At 51.7% G+C, this 20,974-nt stretch overlaps 1 protein-coding gene across 1 annotated transcript in view; it reads right to left on the reverse strand.

Annotated features, from left to right (window-relative positions):
* The window catches only part of ALK (ALK receptor tyrosine kinase), a 704,322-nt gene that overhangs the window by 29,038 nt on the left and 654,310 nt on the right, over window positions 1-20,974 (reverse strand). Inside the window, exons 13-20 of the mRNA XM_065928786.1 lie at window positions 14,106-14,256; window positions 9,707-9,838; window positions 8,808-8,952; window positions 6,194-6,376; window positions 4,892-4,990; window positions 4,262-4,414; window positions 2,697-2,801; window positions 564-750 (exon numbers count right to left, since the gene is read on the reverse strand). Coding sequence (XP_065784858.1) covers window positions 564-750; window positions 2,697-2,801; window positions 4,262-4,414; window positions 4,892-4,990; window positions 6,194-6,376; window positions 8,808-8,952; window positions 9,707-9,838; window positions 14,106-14,256 — 1,155 coding nt within the window. The remainder of the gene's footprint in view (window positions 1-563; window positions 751-2,696; window positions 2,802-4,261; window positions 4,415-4,891; window positions 4,991-6,193; window positions 6,377-8,807; window positions 8,953-9,706; window positions 9,839-14,105; window positions 14,257-20,974) is intronic.

Genomic DNA, 20,974 nt, shown 5'->3' on the forward strand with positions numbered 1-20,974 from the left:
AGTGATACCCTTCATGTGGCTTTGCTCCATAGTCCCCAGCTCTATGGGCAAGAAAGGTTCCAAGCCAGGCTTCATGACACTGGCTGACATTCCTTCCATGAACACTTACTGAGTCTCTAATATTTGCCCGGGTCCTAAAGGTGACTAAGACATGGATCTGGTGGGAAGGATAGATGGCTGGCAGACACCTCCCGGAGAGCGCTCAGTGAATGACTGACAAGTGCAAAGGGTTCTCTGGGAGCTGGGAAGGGGAGGGGAGCAATGCTTGGGGAGGGGCATTTGGGTGGTTTTGAGGAGTGCCCCATTTTTCCCATCTAGTCTTCCTCTCATTGTTCCAACCCCATAAGTTAAATAATTATTAATTATTTAAATAATTAACCCACCAAATGGACCTGGACATTAAACCTTCTCCCCCGCCGGGAGGGCTGGGGGTGCCCCGAGGGGTGGCTCTGCTGGCCTCTTGTTGTCAGAGGAATCTGTGGTCCAGGGATGACATCCGGCTGCCTAGAACCCTCCCTTCTCTGCCTCCCTCACCTCCCACTGCCCCAGCGGACAGTGCTCACCGGATGAGGGTGATGTTTTTCCGTGGCACCTCCTTCAGGTCACTGATGGAGGAGGTCTTGCCAGCAAAACAGTAGTTGGGATTGTAGTCGGTCATGATGGTGGAGGTGCGGAGCTTACTCAGCTTGTACTCTGGGCTCTGCAGCTCCATCTGCATGGCTTGCAGCTCCTGGTGCTTCCGGCGGTACACTGCAGACAGATGGCGGTCCATACAAGGTGGCTTGGGCCAGGCCACCTCCTCCAGGAAGCCTTCCTGAATCTCTAGCTCCTCCACTGGGGTCTAAATCTTTTTCCATCACTCTTAGTCATACTAATAAAATGATTATAGATGTGAAAGTGTACCTTTCATTGAAAGATTAGTAAATGTAAAGTTTAAAATCATATGAATGGAAAAGATTTATTGTATCATGCAGGGGCAGAGGCACATTAGTTTGGGTCCTCTGAAAAGTAGACCCAGGACAGGATTAGAAGTGCAAGGATTTCATTCGGGGAAGTGCCTATGAGAGATGATCCAGGGGGAATCCAGGAAGGCTGGGAAGCCACTAGACTGTTTTTACTCCATGTGAAGGACAGGGTGAGGGAAGGTTGAGCAAAGACTCTAGATGGCCATTCAGTCTAAAAAGGTTCCAGCAAGGCTGTTGGGAAGTTCTGGAGTCAAAGTGGGCCACAGAGGAGTCCCCTCCAGGAGGGGGCTTGCCTTAGTAGCTCTGCTCTGCCCAGGGGCTGCATGAGGCAAACATGGCAAAAGACTTGAGAGTACAGCTGGTCACCTGTGTTTCCTACAGATGAAGAACCAGCAAGCCACACAGCTGGAGACAACCCCAGAGTGGAAGGTCTCTAAACTGGCTTTAAGTTGGTGCCTGAGGACCCGAGTTCTAATTCCGCCTTTGTTACAAGCTGTGATACTGACAACTGACATGTGACCTCTTTGGATGTCAGTCTCTTTCTCTGTAAGCAGGGACAGTAACGCCTGCCCTGTCCCCTAAACCTCCACTCCCCATCCCCTGGGACTGTGATAATGAAATGAATTCACCAAAACAGAATAGTTTCAGAGGGAATTCCCTGGCTCTCCAGTGGTTGGGACTCAGTGGTCTCACTGCTGGGCCTGAGTTCAGTCTCTGGTCAGGGAACTTAGATCCCACATGCCGAGTAATGCAGTCAAAATAAATGGTTTTGGAAAGTTCTAAAGAGTTCCCCAATACAAGTGACCACTATCACTGTTATTACTATATGTGAGAACATTCTGTATATAAGGCAAACTCCATGGGAGGGGACTCACAGGGTGGATTCTGCTTTTAAAGTTCGGCCCCACCACTTACAGGCCAGGGCAAGTGAGTCAACTTCAGTTCCTCCTCTATGAAACATGCCAACTGTGATCACAGGGTTCTTTGAGGGTTTAGTGAACTAAAATGTGTTACTCGCTCAGCGTGTGGTGAGTGTGCAACAAGGTAGCTCTTGTCGTCCTGCTCTTTGCAGGATGGCGTCATGGGAATCACAAAGGTGCACTGAGAACAGAGAATTCCTGTCCACCCCCAGACTGCCCCGGCCCCACGGGGCTGGATTCAGAGTGCTGCCTGGAGCCGAGCCTTTCCTTTCCTTCTGCCTCCCCTCAAGTCTCTGCCCACCTGCCCTGGGCATTTCCAGCAGAAACAGCCTGGATGGGCCCTCTGTGATGTGCAGAGCAGTGCCCCTTGGCTCACAGGCCTAATGGAAAACACTGAGAAACCAGCTCTGCATTCTCTGTGGAGGGGGAAGGGTGGGCTGGAGGTGTGAACCAGACTAGAAGAGTCCACTGAAGTCCATGTCTGATGAGAACTAAAGTGAGGTCTGGAGGGGGCTGGGGAGTGGGGGCGGTAGTAAGCTTTAGCCATGGTGTTCTCTGAAGAAGACCCCTCCTTGAGAAGCCAGCAGGCTCCACACGGGGCTGAGGTTCAGAATCGGGGCTCCTAGGAGCCGGGAATGTGCTGGAGACAGAATGAGAGGGGCTTCTGCTTTGGCTTGGCTTGGGCTGCCCTCATTACCACCGCCCAGAATGACCTTCAGCCTGAGATGGCACAGCCTGAGATGCCATTCTATTCTGCCAGATCTTCCTTCCCTGCCCCGCTCTGGAAGTGCTGGGGCTCTGGGACACTCACCGATCATGATGCCAGAGAAAGCCAGGACGAGGGCGGCCACCAGGGCAGAGGTCACGACGGAGAGAATCAGTGAGAGTGGCAGATGGGGCTCCGGGGTGGGCGACACTGGAAGACAGTCCCCACGGGGCATGGATGACCACAATGATTCTACTCTGAGCTGCCCCCACGTCAGAAAGACCCTTCCCAGCCCCGGACCCATGGACCGCCAGCCTTCTCGGAGAACGAGGGCATGAAGCAGTTTCATCCTGGTTTTACAGCTTTTAACAGCTTTTGTGGAGAGGCACTATGTAATAGGGATAAATATCACAATCTTGACACTGATCTGAAACAGCAACTGCGCATGACAGGATGAGGATGGAAAGTGAGCCAGTAGGGGCTGTAGAAGCGATTCAGGTGCCTTGTGTGTGTGCGTGCGAAGTCGTTTCAGTCGTATCTGACTCTGTGCAACCCTATGGACTAAAGCCTACCAGGCTCCTCTCTCCATGGAATTCTCCAGACAAGAATCCTGGAGTGGGTTGCCATGCCCTCCTCCAGGGGATCTTCCTGACCCAGGGATCAAACCCACATCTCTTATGTCTCTTGCACTGGCAGGCGGGTTCTTTACCACTAGCACCACCTGGGAAGCCCCTCAGGTGCCTTAGTGAGTGAGTGAAGTTGCTCAGTTGTGCCGACTCTTTGCGAGCCCGTGGACTGTAGCCTACTAGGCTCCTCCGTCCATGGGATTCTCCAGGCAAGAATACTGGATTGGGTTGCCATTTCCTTCTCCAGGAGATCTTCCCAATCCAGGGATCGAACTCGGGTCTCCCACATTGCAGGCAGACACTTTACCCTCTGAGCCACCAGGGAAGCCATCAGGTGCCTTAGGTGACTAGAAACTCAGTATGACCCAAAGGTAGAGTGTGCCTGTCAGTTAGACTCTGGAAGCTGAATGGATGGTCTATCCACGAGAACACCGGGCCCAGAGTGTGGGAGGGAGAGCTGGGTGCACGATGGTACTGACCACACCAGGCACCGAGCCTGGTCCTGGACACAGCATTTTAAAAGGGACGTGGACAACTGCAACAACAGGATGAGGAAGAGACATAGACTTGTGTCCCGTAGACTGGATGGACATAAACAGGCTATTTAATCTGGAGGAGACTTGAGGAGGAGGAACGCAACATGCTCTTCAGATGCCGCATTCAAAGGACCACTATAAGCAGGGAGCCTAGGGGTGGAAGTTGGGAGGAGAATGGGTCTGGCTTCGTAAGTCCCCAACGGGAGACCCTGTGTCTTAGGAGAACTGAGGTCCTTGGTGCTGGGGTGTCCGGTGGAGATGACCTGGCCCCTTGGTGGGGATGTGAGGGGCACATCCTGGGCTAGTGGTGGGACCAGGTGACTTATGACTCTTTCCCAAGTCATGACCCTTTTTTTGCACACAGGCCCCTTTGCCTGTCATCTGAGCACCTGTGCTGGGGGCAAACAGCAGTGTCAGGAAGTTTACAAAGCTGCATCTGAGGTGTCCCAGAACCATGGAAACTAGCTGTGGCTCCAGCTCTGTGCCCGTCCACCGCCCAGCCCCTTACCAATGCAGGAGACACCATCCTCGGCCAGCACGGTCCCATGGTCGCAGAAGCAGATGATTTTGTGGCTCTCAGGGTCCATGTGACACTCGTCTACCTCGCAGTGGCTGCAGTTTAGGTAATGCTTAATGTTCACTTCCCCGTGGCCCTCCATCACTGGTGACAAGGAGGGAGGGTCAGCCTTGGACGGAGGCCAACCTGCGCCCACCCCCGGGCTCTGCACTTCATCTCCAGCTGCGGGTCCCTGTTCCTACATCTCACTGCTACTGGAAGTACCGCCTGTGCAGGCAAGTCCCTGATGCATCTTGTGAGTGAAACTCCAAGGGCCTGTAGGCAGGCGGGAGGGTCCACACGATGGACCCTCAGGTTGGCTGCCACAGGCACAGTGCCCATTACTGTTGCATTTTCCTAGGGCTGACCTGCCTGGAGTCAGTCTTCTTTTGTGAATGTATCAGATCACTCATCCTGATTTCCAGAAAACTTGGTGAGGCGACCACTAGGAAGATTTGCCTGCAGGGGACCCATGATAACACCTGTGTGTCCTGGACTCACTGCGTAGCCCTGGGGTTTCAGCTGGGAGGGAGGAAGCACTGGCCCAGGGAAGCGGGCTCTGCTACTTGGCAGAGGGGGTACCTTTTAAAGCCGGGGTGTACAGGATGCCCAGTGGATTGATGAAAGAAACCCCGTCCTCCCCGTCCATCTCGGGGTCATTGTTTGAGGCTGCGTTGCCACCTGTGGCAAACCAGAGAAGAGTTTAACGCAGAGAGGTGGGTGCCTAAGTCTGGATGCACGTGTTCATCAGCAAGGCAAGGTCGGGGAGGGGCCTCGAGGGCGGGGCAATGGGAGGGAAGGGAGCTCATGGCACACAGGCTGCAGATGGGGCTCAGTTCAGTAGCTGCTGGGTGCGTGGGCCACTGTCTCCTTCAGGGCCACGGTCTCCTCTGCTGCTCTGCTGGGCTCTCCCAGGAAGCAGTCCATGTGATCAAGAGTCAGAAAAGTTCTAGTCTCCCCAGGCTGAGTTGGCCCCTTTGCCCCTCTTCCAGGATTGCCTGGGGTGGATGGTGCTTCTATCCCATCCGGTGAGGGTTGGGGCAGGGGGGTGGGCCCCTGTGCCTTTAGGCTCCTGTCCCTCCTTTCAGCGGGGCTTGGGTTATCTTTGGGCTCCCCGCCTTGGGCTCCTCCCACCCACCCAGGGCTTGGAAAAGAAGAGCATCTGGTTAACACAAGCATCTTACACACAGCCTTAAAGCAAAACACAGACACCACATCACAGCGTGTGCATGCATCGTGTCCTAATCTGGGGGGTGCTGGAGCCATCATCTCCCAGCCTCTCAGCTTCAGAAGGCTCTTCTGCTCTGCTCCGAAGCCCAGAGGAGAGTCGGGGCCAGGGGCCAGCTGCGTGCTGAAGGGCTGGGCTGGGATAGCCCATGGCTGCTCTCAGGAGTAGCCCCCATCAGCATGGGGAATGGTGCCCCTTCTGGAAGCTGGTGGGCTGGGGTAGGGAAGGGAGAGTAGGGGGTCCCCAAGGCCCGAAGCTGCAAACCAGGCCCTCGGGGAGCTGGCTTGGCAAGGACTCTGGCCAGGCCATCCAAAGGGAGGAGTCTGGCCTCCAGGGTTCTCATGCGTCCTTGGGGGTGGCTCAGAGAGGAGTCTGGGAAGCCAAGGCCCCTTTATCATCAGCTTTGGGGGAGATCAAGAGTCACTGGGATCTTGATGCTGTCCTGCCGAAACCTCGAGGCAGGATGCTGGCTCGGGAGCCAGCACCCTACCTCTGGCTCATTTGGCGGGCCGGGAGGAAGGCGTGCATGGTCACATCACAGTCCACACGTGGGGCGGGCCAGGGGCGGGCAGGCGAGGGCTGGGAGAGGATAGGGAAGGGAGGTGCCTAGGACTAAGAGGGGAGGGAGTGACACCTTGAACACGAATCATCTTTACCTATATATCCTCCGCCTCCTCCACCGGAGGAGCACCCCCCTCCACCCCCTCCGAAACCCCCTCTTGTCTCCCACCCCCACTTCTTCATGGCCTGGGGGCAGGAATGTCCTCCGGTGGCACCTTCCAGCAAAGATTTTCCAGACCAGAGCAAGGAAGTGTTATCACTCCAGCCACCTCCACCACCTGTAGGCAGACAGAGAAACGCCTAAGTGAGGATTCCGGCTGGTTTGGGCGGCTGCCCTTTGCCGGAGAGAGACCTGCTCTGGCCACAGCTGTGCATGTCCAGATGGGAGCGGGCCGTGTACCCCTGCTTCCGCCAGGCCTCTGGCTCAAAACCCAAAACTGTGTTCATTGAGGGATGGGGGCAGTGGGGGGGACAGGCGGCATGATGACTAAATCTGTTCCTCTGCCTTCCCTCTGGGCCTGCCAATTCCTGAAGCTCCTGGCCTTCATGTCATTAACTACTTCTCATCCCAACAAGAGCAAGGACCAACTGTCAAAACCCCACCAAGGTCACAGCAGTGTAATTCCTAGCAGCAATCCTAGATTAGGCACCAGATAACCCAAAGGGCTATAATTGTTTACTAGGCAAGAGCTTCCCTGGTCTGAGCCTTGGTTTCCTCACCTGTAACTTGGAGATAACGAGACTCACTTCATGGGGAGGACGTTAGGATCAAAGGAGAAAGGGAGTGTGTGAGATGTTTTATAAACCACCAAGTGAGGGATCATTGGGAATCTGTGAGACACCCACACACATGAGAAGGCCTCACACCCTGAAGCCCAGGCAGAGTCTTGCTAGCCGGCGTCTAAGTTGCTGCTCCAAGGTCAAGAGCAAAGAGGGCTGGGGGCAGAGGCGGTGATACTCTGGCTACAAGGGCAGCAGCTGGAGCTGTGCTTCCCTACGCGTGGGCCTGCTCTGAACTCTTGCAAAGGGTCTGTACAGAGCTAGCTTGATTGCAACTTTATCTTAAGGCCACAGGCAGACCGCAATACATCTCTCCCGAGGCCCTTGAAACTCCAGGATCCCCACTTTGTTTCTCCTTATTGTTTCATATGACATTTTATGGGGCAATTTACTCCCAGAGACTCCAAAACCCTTTCTGATCCAGCAGAAGGCGGGGGGGGGGGGGGGGTTCCTAGAGAAATAGCAGTGCCTCGGTCTGCTGGGACCGTAAGGGTTAATCTGCCTGGATATATCTCAGTTCTTCGGGAGAACTCCTGGCCAAGGTTTTTCTGGACCCAGAGAGGGCAGCAGAGGGACGTGTAGGTGGGGGGAAGCTGCAGACAGAGCTGACTCTGGGGCTAGCAAGAGGGAGACAGGTTTCAGGAAATGAGGTCAAGGTCACAAATAAGCTTGGGTCTAGAACAGGGATAACCAGAGCCCTGGGCAAGTCATGGGGACCATCTGCCAGTTCTGGAAGCGGCAGGACTTCAAGAATCTGGCCTCGCTCTGCCAGCCGCAGAGTGGGTGTGGGCCTGTCAAGGCTGTTGTCTGTGTCACGTGGTGGAGGGAAGGCCCCCTCAGCTCCATTAGCTGGAAGTGGGCTCTGGTGGCTACGTGGGGCCATGAACTTAGTACATAAATTAGGATGAGATGGGCCTGAACCCAAGTCTGCCCCCCTTCTTCTGCCCCCAGCACCCTACCCTTGCATCCTGCACATCCCAGCCTTCAAGCAAATGTGTGGAAAAGAAAACAATGGGCATAAAAGTAAAAACACATCAACAACAACGTTTTAAAAAATGGATTAAGTGTGAAACTTTGGTCATCTTGAGGGGAAAAAACCCCTACAACTTTCAATGAGCTTCTTGACACATCTGTAAAATGAAAATAATATGTCTGGAAAACAAAAGAACATGCATAATAGATGTGGAAATGTTTTGTAATTTATTAAATGCTGACTGACATAAGGGGTGCTGTAAATATCACTGGGGTCATTTCTCGCTGTGGACACAATGTTTCTCCTTCCTCTTTCTCTAGCCATCTCTCAGTTGAAGAGAAAGTTTGAGTATTTATTTTAATTAAGCTCAAATCTCTAAATGCCTTCAAATATCCTCCCTTGGTCTGAGTGTGGAGAAAAGAAAACACAAAGATGAATGGTTGACTTCAGAGGAATCAGGGAATTCACATCTCCTTCAGAGTCTGTCCGCATCTCTGTGTGACTGGCTCTCTCTAAGGAGGCAGACAGTCCTTGTCATGGACAGAGATTTTCCTTCCATGTGAGGAGTGTGTGAACTGGCAGCCCAGGGCCTGGAAGTACAAACAAACCACAGGGACCTGGGAGGCTGACCGCTCAGATTTCTTCCATCTGCTCATATCTAGTTGCATTTGATAAATCCCAGGGAGGGTTGGGTTGGCAGTCAGAACGCTGCCTCCTGCCTCATTTTCTCAATGACCTTCTGCAAGTCCAAACCCCATACCAGCCAGGCAGCCTCTGGATCCCCAAGGTGTGACCTGTCTTTCCTCTTTTGATCCCAGTACCAATATCCAGAGCTCCCAGCATCTCAAGGGCCCATGACTAAGATTCCCACAGGTGTGTGATGGTGCCCAGCCAAGGTGAAGCTCACACAGTCCTGGGGGATCATTCTGGGAGAGGCTGGGCTTGCAGAGATTTACCTGCAGCTCCAGAATTGCCGTTCAGCCCTAGGACTGAGGAGTTATTCTCCAGTCTTTCTGGGTGGAACGTGTCTGTCTTGGCCCCATAGGCCCTGCCACCACCACCGGCCGCAATGATCAGAGGCACCGGCACGCCATCCTTCATCTGCCAGGGGAGAGACATTCAGAGATTGATAAACCAAGCAGGGCTCCCACCCTGGAGACCCTGAGCCATTTAAATGCTTAAATGTGTCCGAGCGTCTGCTGGGCAGTGGGTGACATCTCGGTGGTCCGAGGGCTCCCATCTCACGTTACAAGAGCCCATGAGCTCTTCTGTCCCCTTCCACCTCCAGCTCCTGTATCAGTCCAGGTTCGTAAATGAAGCAAAAGCACCAGGAGATATAAATGTCTATGGACACTGGGAAGTAAGGATCAGTCTTTGAGGCTGTTTATACCGCCCCTTTCCTGAAGCGCCTCTCGAGCCTCAGGGATCTGGGAGCTGCTGCTCAGGGCAGGTCTCTCTTCTCTCCTTCCTCTGCACGCAGGGCTCTCTGCTTTGACCTCACAACTTCAAGATTAAGCCCTCAGCACCGCTGGCCCTGCAGGAGGACCCAACAGTAAATCTTCGATGATATCAGAAAAGTCCACCTGAGGACATGGGAGGGCACAGTGGGACCCCCTGGAGCTCTGAAGCAGGATGGTAAAGGCCTGCCTAGTGAAACTGGGCTGGGACATCAGCGTGAGAAGGGTCTGCCCTTTCCTGGACAGACAGGGAACCTTAGATCCCTCTGGGTCTCCGCTTCCTCAACCTTAAATGGAGCTAAGAGCACCCAAGGTGCTTGGTTCCTAGGTCTGTCCTGAGGACTCAAAGCCAGGACGCAGAGAAGGCACTGCCCTGGGGAATGGCGCACAGACCTCACCTTAAACACGTAGGTGGCTCCTCCCCCTCCTCCGCCCCCTCCTGCCCACTCGTGCACGCTTTTGTTCACGCGGATTTCTTCTTCTATCACGTTGTTTTCTCCAATGCAGACTTTCTGGATTAACCGGTTTGTCTGGAGAAACAAAAACACCTCAGGTTTGTGCCCAGGGTCCTCCGCCTCCCAGCAGACAGACCTTCTATGCTAAAAGATAGGGTCTGACCATCTCTCAGATAGATTATGGTCGAGTTGACGAGGCAAAAAATACACATGGATAACTGTCACTCTGGGAAATATTGGAGAAGGACCACAGGGACCTCTTAGACAGAAAATGCATGGGAAGTTGAGGAAGGAGAGCGAGGCTTTGTTGCTGGAGTGCTGAGCATAGAGGACTGCCTGGCATTCAGTTGGGCCTTGCAGGATGTGGAGCTTTTTAAACACTGAGAATGGGGGAAAGTTATGACATTGCAGGGGAGGAGATCAGCAGGAAGCCAGAGGGAAAGTGCTATGTGGGGGTATTTGCGGGAAAAGTGTATGGAGTTTCTTCAGCTCAAAAAAATCTTAGGACAGAGATGTGGTCCAGGACAACTTGTTAGGACCCTTGGGATTCTGAAGAGGGGATGACAAAGGTCCTATGAGGTAAGACAGGGCTGGAGGGAGTCCAAATGGGAGTGGGTAGAAGAGACTAAACCAAACAGTCAGATCATGGCCAGAGGCCTCGAATACAGAGAAGGAGCTGGACTTCATTCTCTAAGCAGTGAGGAGCCATTGAGGTTTTTTGAGAAGTTGCAGTTTGAAGTATCACGTAAAGAGAAAAAAAAAAAAAGTGGATAGCCAAACTTGGATTTTATTCCACTTGATGCAGGCCTAGGCATCTGGGAGTCTCTGGTGACATGCTGGAAATTCCTGTGACCCAGAATCCTGGAATCCCTGAACAAAGAGGACAGGGTTTCAAGAAGAGCCACTATGCTTGTTGGTCACAGCAGCTGAGATGAACTCACCACACATCGGTCTGACCTCAGAGGAAAACGAATTTTCTTTCACTTAATAGAAAAAAGGCCAATAAAACATCAAATTTTCATCAAATGTGGCTGTGTAACCAGCCAGTGGACGTGGCAATTCATCTTGAGCCACTCCTTATGCTAAAGCACTCAGGGGTGCCGGGAATGAGTACTAGAGAAATTTCCAGATAAATAGCTGAGATGCAATTTGTTTTATGGCATTTTGGATTTAATGATGGAAATAATTTGATATTTTCTAGAGTGGGTTTAGTGTGGTTGGAAGGCTGTGAATTGCTATTATAGACAGCTGACATTTCTCCTGTGTTCGCGCAGTGCTGGTCAGGGCTGGGGTGGGGGCAGAGTGGCATGGAGTCTGCTGGAAAGAAACCCTGCTAACTGCCACCTGGGGAGGCCCTGAGATGCTGGCGGCATTCCCTGTGGGCAGAGCCAGGGACAGGGGGTGGAAATGTGTGCTCCTAGCCGGGCAGAGCAGAGCAGAGTTCAGGGTCCAGTCTAGCTTCCTGACTGGAGATTTGCTGCCCCATCTGCCTGGATCTGCCTCCTCCGTAAATTGGGAAGCTGCCCAGTGTGCTAAGAAGGTCTCTCCCTCCGCCCTACTCCTTTTCCTCCTGTCCTCCGTCTGGCAGCAGTGGGGGGCCCCACCCTTTGGGGAGGCCCTCTTCTCCTGAGCAGAACCTGCAGATGGCTGGAGGTCACTGGAGGAAGCAGCTGGGCCAAAGGACGGCCTTTTGGTTTCCTAGAGCCCAGACTCATGGCCATGCCTCGCTGCCCTGGCTCAGGAGTCCCCTTGATTTGAGTCTCAGTCTGCAGCTTGCTGGGCCCACAGCAGCATTTGGAAGAGATCACTTTTCCATGATTTGCTTTCTTTTTCTGACTTCCGCGAGGTCCTGAATACATTTGAAAGACTCGAGAGCTGGGTGAGTGTGGGCTGACCTCTCAAAATATTTACCTTGGGAATGATGGGAGTGGTGGGAACTGACTTTTACACTGATGGATGGTTTTGCTGTTCTGGAGATGTTTGGAAATGTCTGGGGGCATTTTTAATTGTCATTTCTGATGAATGATACTGGACGGGGATGCTGCTAAACAGGGCGTAGAGGCTAGGGATGCTGCTAAACAACCTACAGTGCACAGGACCGGGACTGAGGGATGTGTGTGTGGGATGGGAGGTGGGGTTCCAGCAGCTGGAGCCCATTCCAGGCTCTGGTTGGCCAGGCACACAGGAAGAGCAACTCCATGCAGCACCAGGAGAGTTGCCAAAACCTGCAGTTTAATTCTTAGGGTCCACTTCATTCTCTAGAAGATCCTCTCTACACACCATTTTTCAGCCTCGGGAGGACCAGAGATTAAGGTGGTGCTTGTAAAAGGTTTTCTCCCTTACTCAAATAGACCCTTGGGGGGAGCAACGGTCTGGAGCTACTGGGAAGACCAATTCCTTTCCCCACGCCCATGCTATGCCCAACCTGATCAGCAGAGGGGGCTGCCCTGCACAGCCTCAAAGTCTAAGAGCAAGTAGATTGATTAATGGGGCTTCCCTGGTGGCTCAGACAGTGAAGAATCTGCCGTAATGCAGGTGACCTGGGTTTGATCCCTGGATCAGGAAGGTCCCCTGGAGAAGGGAATGGCAAACCTCTCCAGTATTCTTGCCTGGAAAATTCCATGACAGACCATGGGGTCGCAGACTCAGACATGACTGAGCGACTAACAATTTCAGATTGATTAATAAAATGATAAAATGCAGCAATCCAGAGGAACAAGAGATTACAACTGAATTAAAAAAGAAGGACGAAGTCTTGTGAAAAGACATAACTGATTACGATCCAATCAAGTAAAAGTCCCTTGCAGAAGTCAATGCAATCTTTTTGCTTAGATGAAAGAATTACATTAGCACTCAATAAATTCCTGTGAAAATTACAGCAGCTTGTAATTTAATGACTTAATATATTATATCAGGTTGGAAAGTCTTGATTATAGCTGCTAAATAAAAGGGTCCAGGCGTTTCTCAGGCACGAGGTTGCACCTGTGAAGCTTACTCCTGCTGCTTCGTCTAAGGTGGGGTTGGGGGTGGGACGCCGTACTTTACCCCTGGCTCCCAGCCTGAGACCTGATTCTTAGGAGCCCTGTGGTTATTCTGTGGAATTGAACACATCACCTTTGTTACCACTTCTGTCTTCCAAATCTGCTCTTGAATAAGTTTCTGGAGAAGGAGCCCTGTGTCCTGGGTCCCAGAAGCTGGATCCCTGCCCCGGCCTCGCCCGGTGCAGAAGTTCACCATCAGATGAGGGTGTGGCCTGCCCAGCGTGGAGACTCGCCCTGTGGAGTGCTGAGTTCCCGTGCGGAACAGCCGGCACTGCTGGGTCTTGCCACCCCCAGCACAGGCGAGAGGCCTGGCTGCAGCTTTGCTAGTCCCCACTGTCTCCCCCTGCTGGTCACCTTAGATCACTACTGGCTTTCTTAAGTGCTGCCCTTAGAGCATTCTGTTTGACAGCTGGACACGCCAGTGGGATCAGGAACCAGTAGGAAGGGCTGTCTCAGACTGGAGAGGATGACAATCTAGCTTGTCAGGTGTGTGCTATAAGAGGAAACGGGAGAAAGGGGGTAAAAACGGAAGCCCCGGCACGTTCAGGGCATCAGAAACAGGAGGCAGAGTCTCTGTGAGTCTCTGTGACTCTGGACAAGTCTTTTCACCTCTGTGGTCTCCACTTTCTCATCTGTGAAATGGGGGTGGGGGGAGGTGGATTACATAGTATTCCAGCTCTGATTCCATGCTTAAAAAAACTTAAAAAAATTTTAATCACATAAATAATATGTGAATGCATTCTTTTTCTAACGATATCAGACATTATGGACAAAGTATCCTCAACTCCAGTCCCCATTCCAGAAGCAACCACCATTATCTGTGTCCTTCAGAACTTTTTCTGTAGTTTTATGTACATATATTGGCTATGAGTCTGTGATTTCAAGCTGAATAAGATATGTTTGGTCTGGCATTTTCCTGTTTATAATGATATGGCTAAAAAAAACTATGCCCTTGCAAGAAAGCTTAGAAAGTGGGCTTCGACTCACACTTGTGCTGAGAGAAACAACCGTTTGCCCATTTCAGCAGAACTCAGGACTTCAGTTTTAAGGGCTGCTCATGAAACCCACGCCTCAGCCTCCATCCCCATAGGGATGTGCGGCACCCAAAGCCACACCACCCACTTTCTCAGGCACCCAAATGGCCCTGGAAAGGAAGGAGTGTTTGCAGGCAGAACAAGGGGTGAGTCCTGCCGGTTTTGAATGAGAGCTGCCTGATGGGATATGGCTGGCGTTGGTGTCCCTCAGGGACCTGCCTGGGTCCTGGGGAAGGTGGAGGAGAAACTCCCGCTCTGGGTACTTACGCTGGGGCAGGCATCTTCCCCTTGCTGTCCGACCAGGATGTACAGCGTGTCGTCCTTCTCCAGGTTGAAGATGCCCAGCACAGACACGCCGTGGGACCGCATCATGGTGTTCTTCCCACCTTTCCCACCAGCCGCCCCATAGCCGGAGATGCTGCAACAGGACAGACCGCATGGGCTCCTGCCATGGGGTGTGAGGACCAACTCCCTTCCTGCCCACCCCACAGCTCCCAGCAGGCCGAGCACACCGCCCTTGTGCTGGAGGGCTGTCCCCTGCATCAGCCCACGAGGTCAGCAAGGAGGGTCCTCTGTCTACTGTCAGGAGAGGGCCGTCAAGTTCAGAGAGGGACAGGAAATTGCCTCATTCACAGAGCTAGGAGGATAAAGAACCAGTAAGGGGTACAAGAGAAGGAGAGGGAGGAGCGAGAGGGGAGACAGAGAAGAGAAGACAGGGAGAGTCTGCATTAAGGTGGGGTGTTGTGGTGATAGTGTCCCAAATACCTGGGGTTTCCTATTATGGATTTCTCTCCCTGTCCAAGATCAAAGGACTCACGTGGTCCACCTTAGACAAGCAACTTTCCTATTCTTCATCTATAAAGTGTTCCTGAACTTTCCTGCTCCTCATCTGTAAAGTGGGGATGAGAAAAGCCTACCTTCTAGCCTGTATGTGTGGTGAAGGTTGAAGCAATGAGGTCACGTCTCAGAATTGTGGCTGGCATGTAAGAAGCTCTCACTGAGTATTTATTATTATTCTTACTGATGGGAGTAGCAGTAATTGACTTGGTACGGTTTTAAAGTCTCCCCACGGGCTCTAGATACAAGGAGTCCCACATGGAATGACTGAGGAGAGTGGTGTTTACGAGCACAGACTGTTTATTCCCATCTCGCCAGTAACTCCTTCTGGAGCCAAGTGTGTGCAGACAACAAACAACCAATCGTGATGAAAATAAAACCAGAGTGTGGGGGTGCAGGGGTATTCCTGCTGCCTCTGAGGCTGTTGAGATGAAGTCAAGCAAGGATGGGGGACAAAGAATACAGTTGGTGAACCATCTGAGAAGAGCAGGGTGCTGTGGAGGCAGTTTCTGTGCCCACTACACGCGCCTCCGCAGAGACTGGCTGCCAGGGAGAGGGGTTTGAGGGCTTTCGGGTCCCTGCATATTCAGATCCAGGGTCCTTTATGAAAAGCTTCGAGGGAGAGCTGCAAGGTGATTTTGACTCTAGGAAATGTCCTGTGTTCCCAGCATGAGAGGGGGTTCCTGGGGGTTGTCCTAAGGCAGAACTCAGGCCCATTCTGCAGAGACAAAGCTGGAGGGCCAGCTGATGGCTGACGTGGCAGCTGAGGAACCAAGGTCTCCGTAGAGAGTGAAGGAGCGATGAGCCCATCGCTCTGTCTCCAGGGCCAGCTCCCCTGCGAGCTCGTTGCACATTGGTGTAAGGCGTGTGCCTAAAAGGAGATGGGAGACGGGCTCCAGGCCCTCGAGGGGCTTACAAAGAAACTGGGGAGATAGAGTTGTGACCGGAGAAATCTCCCTGTGGGAGTGTTGAGACTGGGGAGGCAAAGTGGAAGCACCGAAGGGCTCTGGGCTTTCGTGCCCAGAGTGGACCATTTCCTTGCTCTGTGTCTTCTCAGAGTCCCAGATTCTTCCCTTGTCAAAGAAGAACCGTTTATTCCTCTCCAAACGTACAGGGGTATGGGGAGGGTCAACATCAGAAGGAGATAATGGGGTGAAAAACCTGAGAAAGTGGCAGATCTCTGCACACATCAGGGCTGTCAGGTGCTCAGCCAGGAAGGGGGCAGATGACTGTGACAGGCACGGGGGCAGCGGTGCTGGTGGCCCTGGCTGGTTTTGGGGGGTGTGCGTTTGAGGTCTGCTTTGTGATGGAGATGAGGGATGGGTAGGACTCTCAGACAGGCAGAAAGAGGTGAAGGGTAGCAGTCAGGCTTGTGTGAGCAGAAATGAAGAGGGAGAAAAGTCAGGGGGCTGGGGTAGGGAAGAGGGGGCTGTGAGGTCTGCAGAGGGAAGTAGGGCCGATTCCTGACCCTGTGCTAGGCGTGAATGCATATGGCATCCCCCCCAACCCCCGAATCCAACTGCCAATAGCCATACACAGGAGCTGTTAGTGATCTCATTTGACAGACAAGGAAACCAAGGAATAGAGGGATTCATTGCCCAGGTAAACCCTGGTCCAAAGCTCCATACTTCTCATGGAGGCCATCTGCCCTCCAGCACGCTGCTGCGGGTTATATGGTCTGAGAAGCTACTGGCCCATCCTGACTCACTCAGATTGTCTGCCAAACCCTCGCTCCCAACCCATTAGAAACAGAGGACGATGAAAAGGCTGAGGGAAAAGGAAGGTTCATTGGTGAAAGGAAAATAGCAGAATCATTTAGCTCAGAGAAGGCAGACTGGGGCCAGAGGGTGGGGGTGGTGGGCGTTCCAGGGACCCAGCCAAGTGTGGAGATAGCGACGTGGACGTGTATGGGCCACATCTGTCCAAGGGCCCCAGGGCCCTGGGGCCTTGGCAGGTTGCCTCAGAAAGTCGTTTTGAAGGTGAGGTTTGCTTGGAAAACTGCTGCCCGAGAGGGGATCCTTGCCCTGCCCACTGCTGCTATGGTTGAGAGGTGAGCTGTACCCTTCTCCTCCTTTCTGCCTCATTTGCATAGTCATTTGCATCAATCTGCATGCATTATGAATCATTCTGAACTCTCTCACATGTTTAAATTTAGCCAAAGCATTATATTTTAGACGTTGTTTGTTCCTGACACTTCCCCCCACCCCCAAGCCTTCTTTCCTATTTCTCCTGCCCTGAATCAAGTCTGAACTCCAGCCCCATTTGGGTCTTGACCTAGTTCTTGGCAGAGAGGTAGATGGAAAAAGCCGTGAGTTCTGAGTCATATCCGGGCACTCTGTTGGCTGTGTGACTTGGGACAACTTGGTTAACCTCTCATCACCTCAGCTTTCCCTAGCTAAGGAAAAAATGAGGACAAGGACCCCTGTCCTCATGAGGGTAAGTAGTGGATTTGGAAAGATGGCAAACTGCTGCCAAGTGCAAGGTGGGGGGACTCAGATGGGGACACCGGGGAGCTTGGCACCCAGGTGTCAGCAGCTGGACTTTGCTTTCCTGTGTGATAGCCTCAGCCCCACATTTCCACTTGGACTAACATCTAGACACGGGGAACTGGTAGCTACCTGCCTGGACCACTTGTAGGGGCGATAGTGTCTCTCTGGTCAGCCTGCTGAGGCCCGAAATCCCACCACTGAGCTTCACCCTTGGAAGCTTCTAGCTACTACAAGGCCCATCTCTTCCAGGTGGCTGTACCACAGTGAAGAAAGCACAGGCTGGTGCAGACAGTTGTTGCTATTGTTCAGTCACCCAGTCATGTCCAACTCTTTGTGACTCCATGGACTCCTGCACGCCAGCCTTCACCATCTCCTGGAGCTTTGCTCAAACTCATGTCCATTGAGTTGGTGATAACATCCAACCATCTAGTCCTCTGTCGGCCCCTTCTCCTCCTGTCTTCAATTTTTCCCAGCATCAGGGTCTTTTCTAATGAGTCAGCTCTTCGCATCAGGTGGCCAAAGTATTGGAGCTTCAGTGAATATTTAGGACTGATTTCCTTTAGGATTGACTGGTTTGATCTCCTTGCAGTCCAAGGGACTCTCAAGAGTCTTCTCCAACACCATGGTTAAAAAGCATCAATTCTTCAATGCTCAGCCTTCTTGAGGGAGAAGGAAATGGCAACCCACTCCAGTATTCTTGCCTAGAGAATCCTGTGGACAGAGGCGCCTGGTGGGCTGCTGTCCATAGGGTTGCACAGAGTTGGACACGACTGAAGTGACTTAGTAGCAGCAGCAGCAGCCTTCTTGATGGCCCAACTCTCACAACCATATGTGACCACTGGGAAGACCATAGCCTCAACTATAAGGACCTTTGTGGGCAGAGTGATGTCTCTGTTTTTCAATATGCTGTCTAAGTTTGTCATAGCTTTTCTGCCAAGAAACAACTGTCTCCTGATTTTATGGCTTCAGTCACCATCCACAGTGATTTTAGAGCCCAAGAAAAGGAAATCTGTCATTACTTCTTTCTTCTGAACCCCTTCTATTTGCCATGAAGTAATGGGACCAGATGACATGATCTTACTTCTTTTAATATGTAGCCTTAAGTCAACTCTTTCACTCTCCTCCTTCAGCCTCATCAAGAGGCTCTTTAGTTCCTCTTTGCTTTCTGCCATTAGAGTGGTATCATCTGCATATCTGAGGTTGTTGATGTTTCTCCCACCTATCTTGATTCCAGCCTATAACTCATCCAGCCCGGCATCTCTCACGATGTACTTGGTGTATAGGTGAAACAAACAGGGTGACAGCAGACAGCCCTGTCATACTTCTTTCTCAATCTTGAACCAATCAGTTGTTTCATATAGGGCTCTAAATGTTGCTTCTTGACCTGCATACAGGTTTCTCAGGAGACAGGTAAGATGGTCTGGTATTCCCATTTCTTTAAGAACTTTCCACAGTTTGTTATGATTCACACAGTCAAAAGCTTTAGCATAGTTGATGAAACAGGGGTAGATGTTTCTTTTTGGAATTCCCTAGCTTTCTCTATGATTCAGTGAATGTTGGCAATTTGATCTCTGGTTACTCTTCCTTTTCAAAACACAGCTTGGAGATCTGAAAGTTCTTGGTTTGCATAATACTGAAGCCTAGCATGGAAGATTTTAAGCATGACCTTATTAGCATGGGAGATGAGGGCAACTGTCTGATGGTTAGAACATTCTTTAGTACTGCCCTACTAGGGAACTGGGATGAGGATTGACTTTTTCCAGTCCTGTGGCCACTCCTGGGTCTTCCAGATTTGCTGACATATTGAATGCAACACCTTGATGGCATCATCCTTTAGGGTTTTGAATAGCTCTACTGGAATTCCATTGCATCCACTAGCTTTATTAATAGCAGTGCTTCCTAAAGTCCACTTGACTTCACTCTCCAGAATGTCTGGCTCTGGGTGACTGACCACACCATCATGGTAATCCGGATCATTAAGATCTTTGTTGGATAGTTATTCCATGTTATTTTGTGCAGTTATTCTTTCCATCCCTCTTTGATCTCTTTGGCATCTACTAGGTCTCTAACATTTCTGTCCTTTATTGTGCCCATCTTTGGACAAAATGTTCCCTTGGTATTTCTAATTTTCCTAAAGAAATTCTAGTCTTTCCCCTTCTGTTGTTTTCTTCTAGTTTTATGCACTGTTCATTGAAGAAGGTCTTCTTGTCTCTCCGTGCTGTTCTTTGGAATTCTGGATCTAGATCCAGCTGTGTCTCTCAGGGCCAGAAGCTCGGTGAGACGTCCCCCATTCAGGTGCCAGCCTTGCACTTGGGCCACCCTGAGAGCCAGAGTCTCCTGGACTTTTGTGTCCAAGGCACCTTGCTTCCTTCTTCTGGTTTTGGCTCTGTTACTCACCAGCTTTGTGACCCTGAGCAGGTTATGTACCCTCTCTGAGCTCCAGTTTCCTCATCTATAAGAGGGGGATGATAATACTTACCTTGACAGGTTGTTGTGAGAATTCCATGAGATAATGCCCCTTATAAGGGGCCTGGGGCTTCCCTGGTGGCTCAGCAGTAAAGAAACTGCCTGCAATACAGGAGCCACAGCAGATGTCGGTTCAATCCCTGGGGTCAGGAAGATGCCCTGGAAGAGGGCATGGCAACCCATTCCAGTATTCTTGCTGTAGAATCCCATGGACAGATGAGCAGGGCAAGCTCCTCTGGGGCAGTCCACAGGGGCGCAAAGAGTTGGACACGACTGAAGCAACTTAGCATGCACGCAGGTTAAGGGGCCTAGTTCAGCCCCTGGAGGGTAACTAGTGAGTAACAAATGGTAACCGTTCTAATGTACCCCTGGTGAGCCTGTCCACTCCTCTCTTGGAGTGACTTCCGAGAGGCAGAAGGGGGTGACTGGATGACGCCCCGGATTCTAGAGAGCAGGGCAGTAGGTGGAGTAGGGTGTGGCCGAGGGCCAGGGTCAAGGGTGTTCAGTTTCACCCAGGACCTACCTCCACAGGGAGTACAGGCCAGGCCTGGAGCTTCTGAAGACCCCCGAATCATATGAATCACGTTACACAATCTCCTGCCAGAATAATAACCTCAGCCTGACTCTCTGAAGCTTTCTTCCCATCCCTTGTAAACAACTTATTTTGATGGTTGACAAATGCCAACAAATTAATATACCTGCCACTCAAGTGGGGAAAACGACTCGCCGTGATTCCAATTTACTGGAAATTATAGGATACTGTTCTCAACGAGCTGATGCTGTAATTTTTTTGTTTTTCTTCATCTAAATCCATGTCCCCTGGTCAGAATGAATGTTTATTGGGTTTGCGTTTTGTATTATTGACTGTGAGCTATTGTTACCTGATGTAATTGAGTTGTGAATCTTTTTTAAATAAAGAATTAGCAGCAAATCAAAGTGGCTGCCTGCCGGAGCCTGAAAGGAGAGCGCAGCTGGTGTGCAGCACGGGGTTGCCAGGGATGGTGGAGGGGAGGGAGTGAGGGGATCCCACTTGGAGAAGCAGGGACACTTCATTTCTCTCCTACACCCGATCTGGGCTCTGCCTTTAACACCTAGCTGGACTTTGGGCAAGTCCCTCTGTCTTCTGAGGCTTGGCTTTCTCCTCTGGGAAATCAGAACGGTAAGGTCCACCCTGTGTATCCATCCAGCCTCTGGGGTGCTGTGAGGGTGTGGAGATGCTGGGTGTGCTCAGAGACGCTGGATGTGTGCAGGGCGTTGGCAGCATGAGGTCTTTGTTCAGTTGTATAGTTGGATGACCCAGATGGGTCCTGCGAGTCATCAGGTGACACCCAGGTCAGCAGCAGA

The sequence above is a fragment of the Muntiacus reevesi genome, chromosome 3 (genome assembly GCF_963930625.1).
Source record: "Muntiacus reevesi chromosome 3, mMunRee1.1, whole genome shotgun sequence".
Lineage (NCBI taxonomy): Eukaryota > Metazoa > Chordata > Mammalia > Artiodactyla > Cervidae > Muntiacus > Muntiacus reevesi.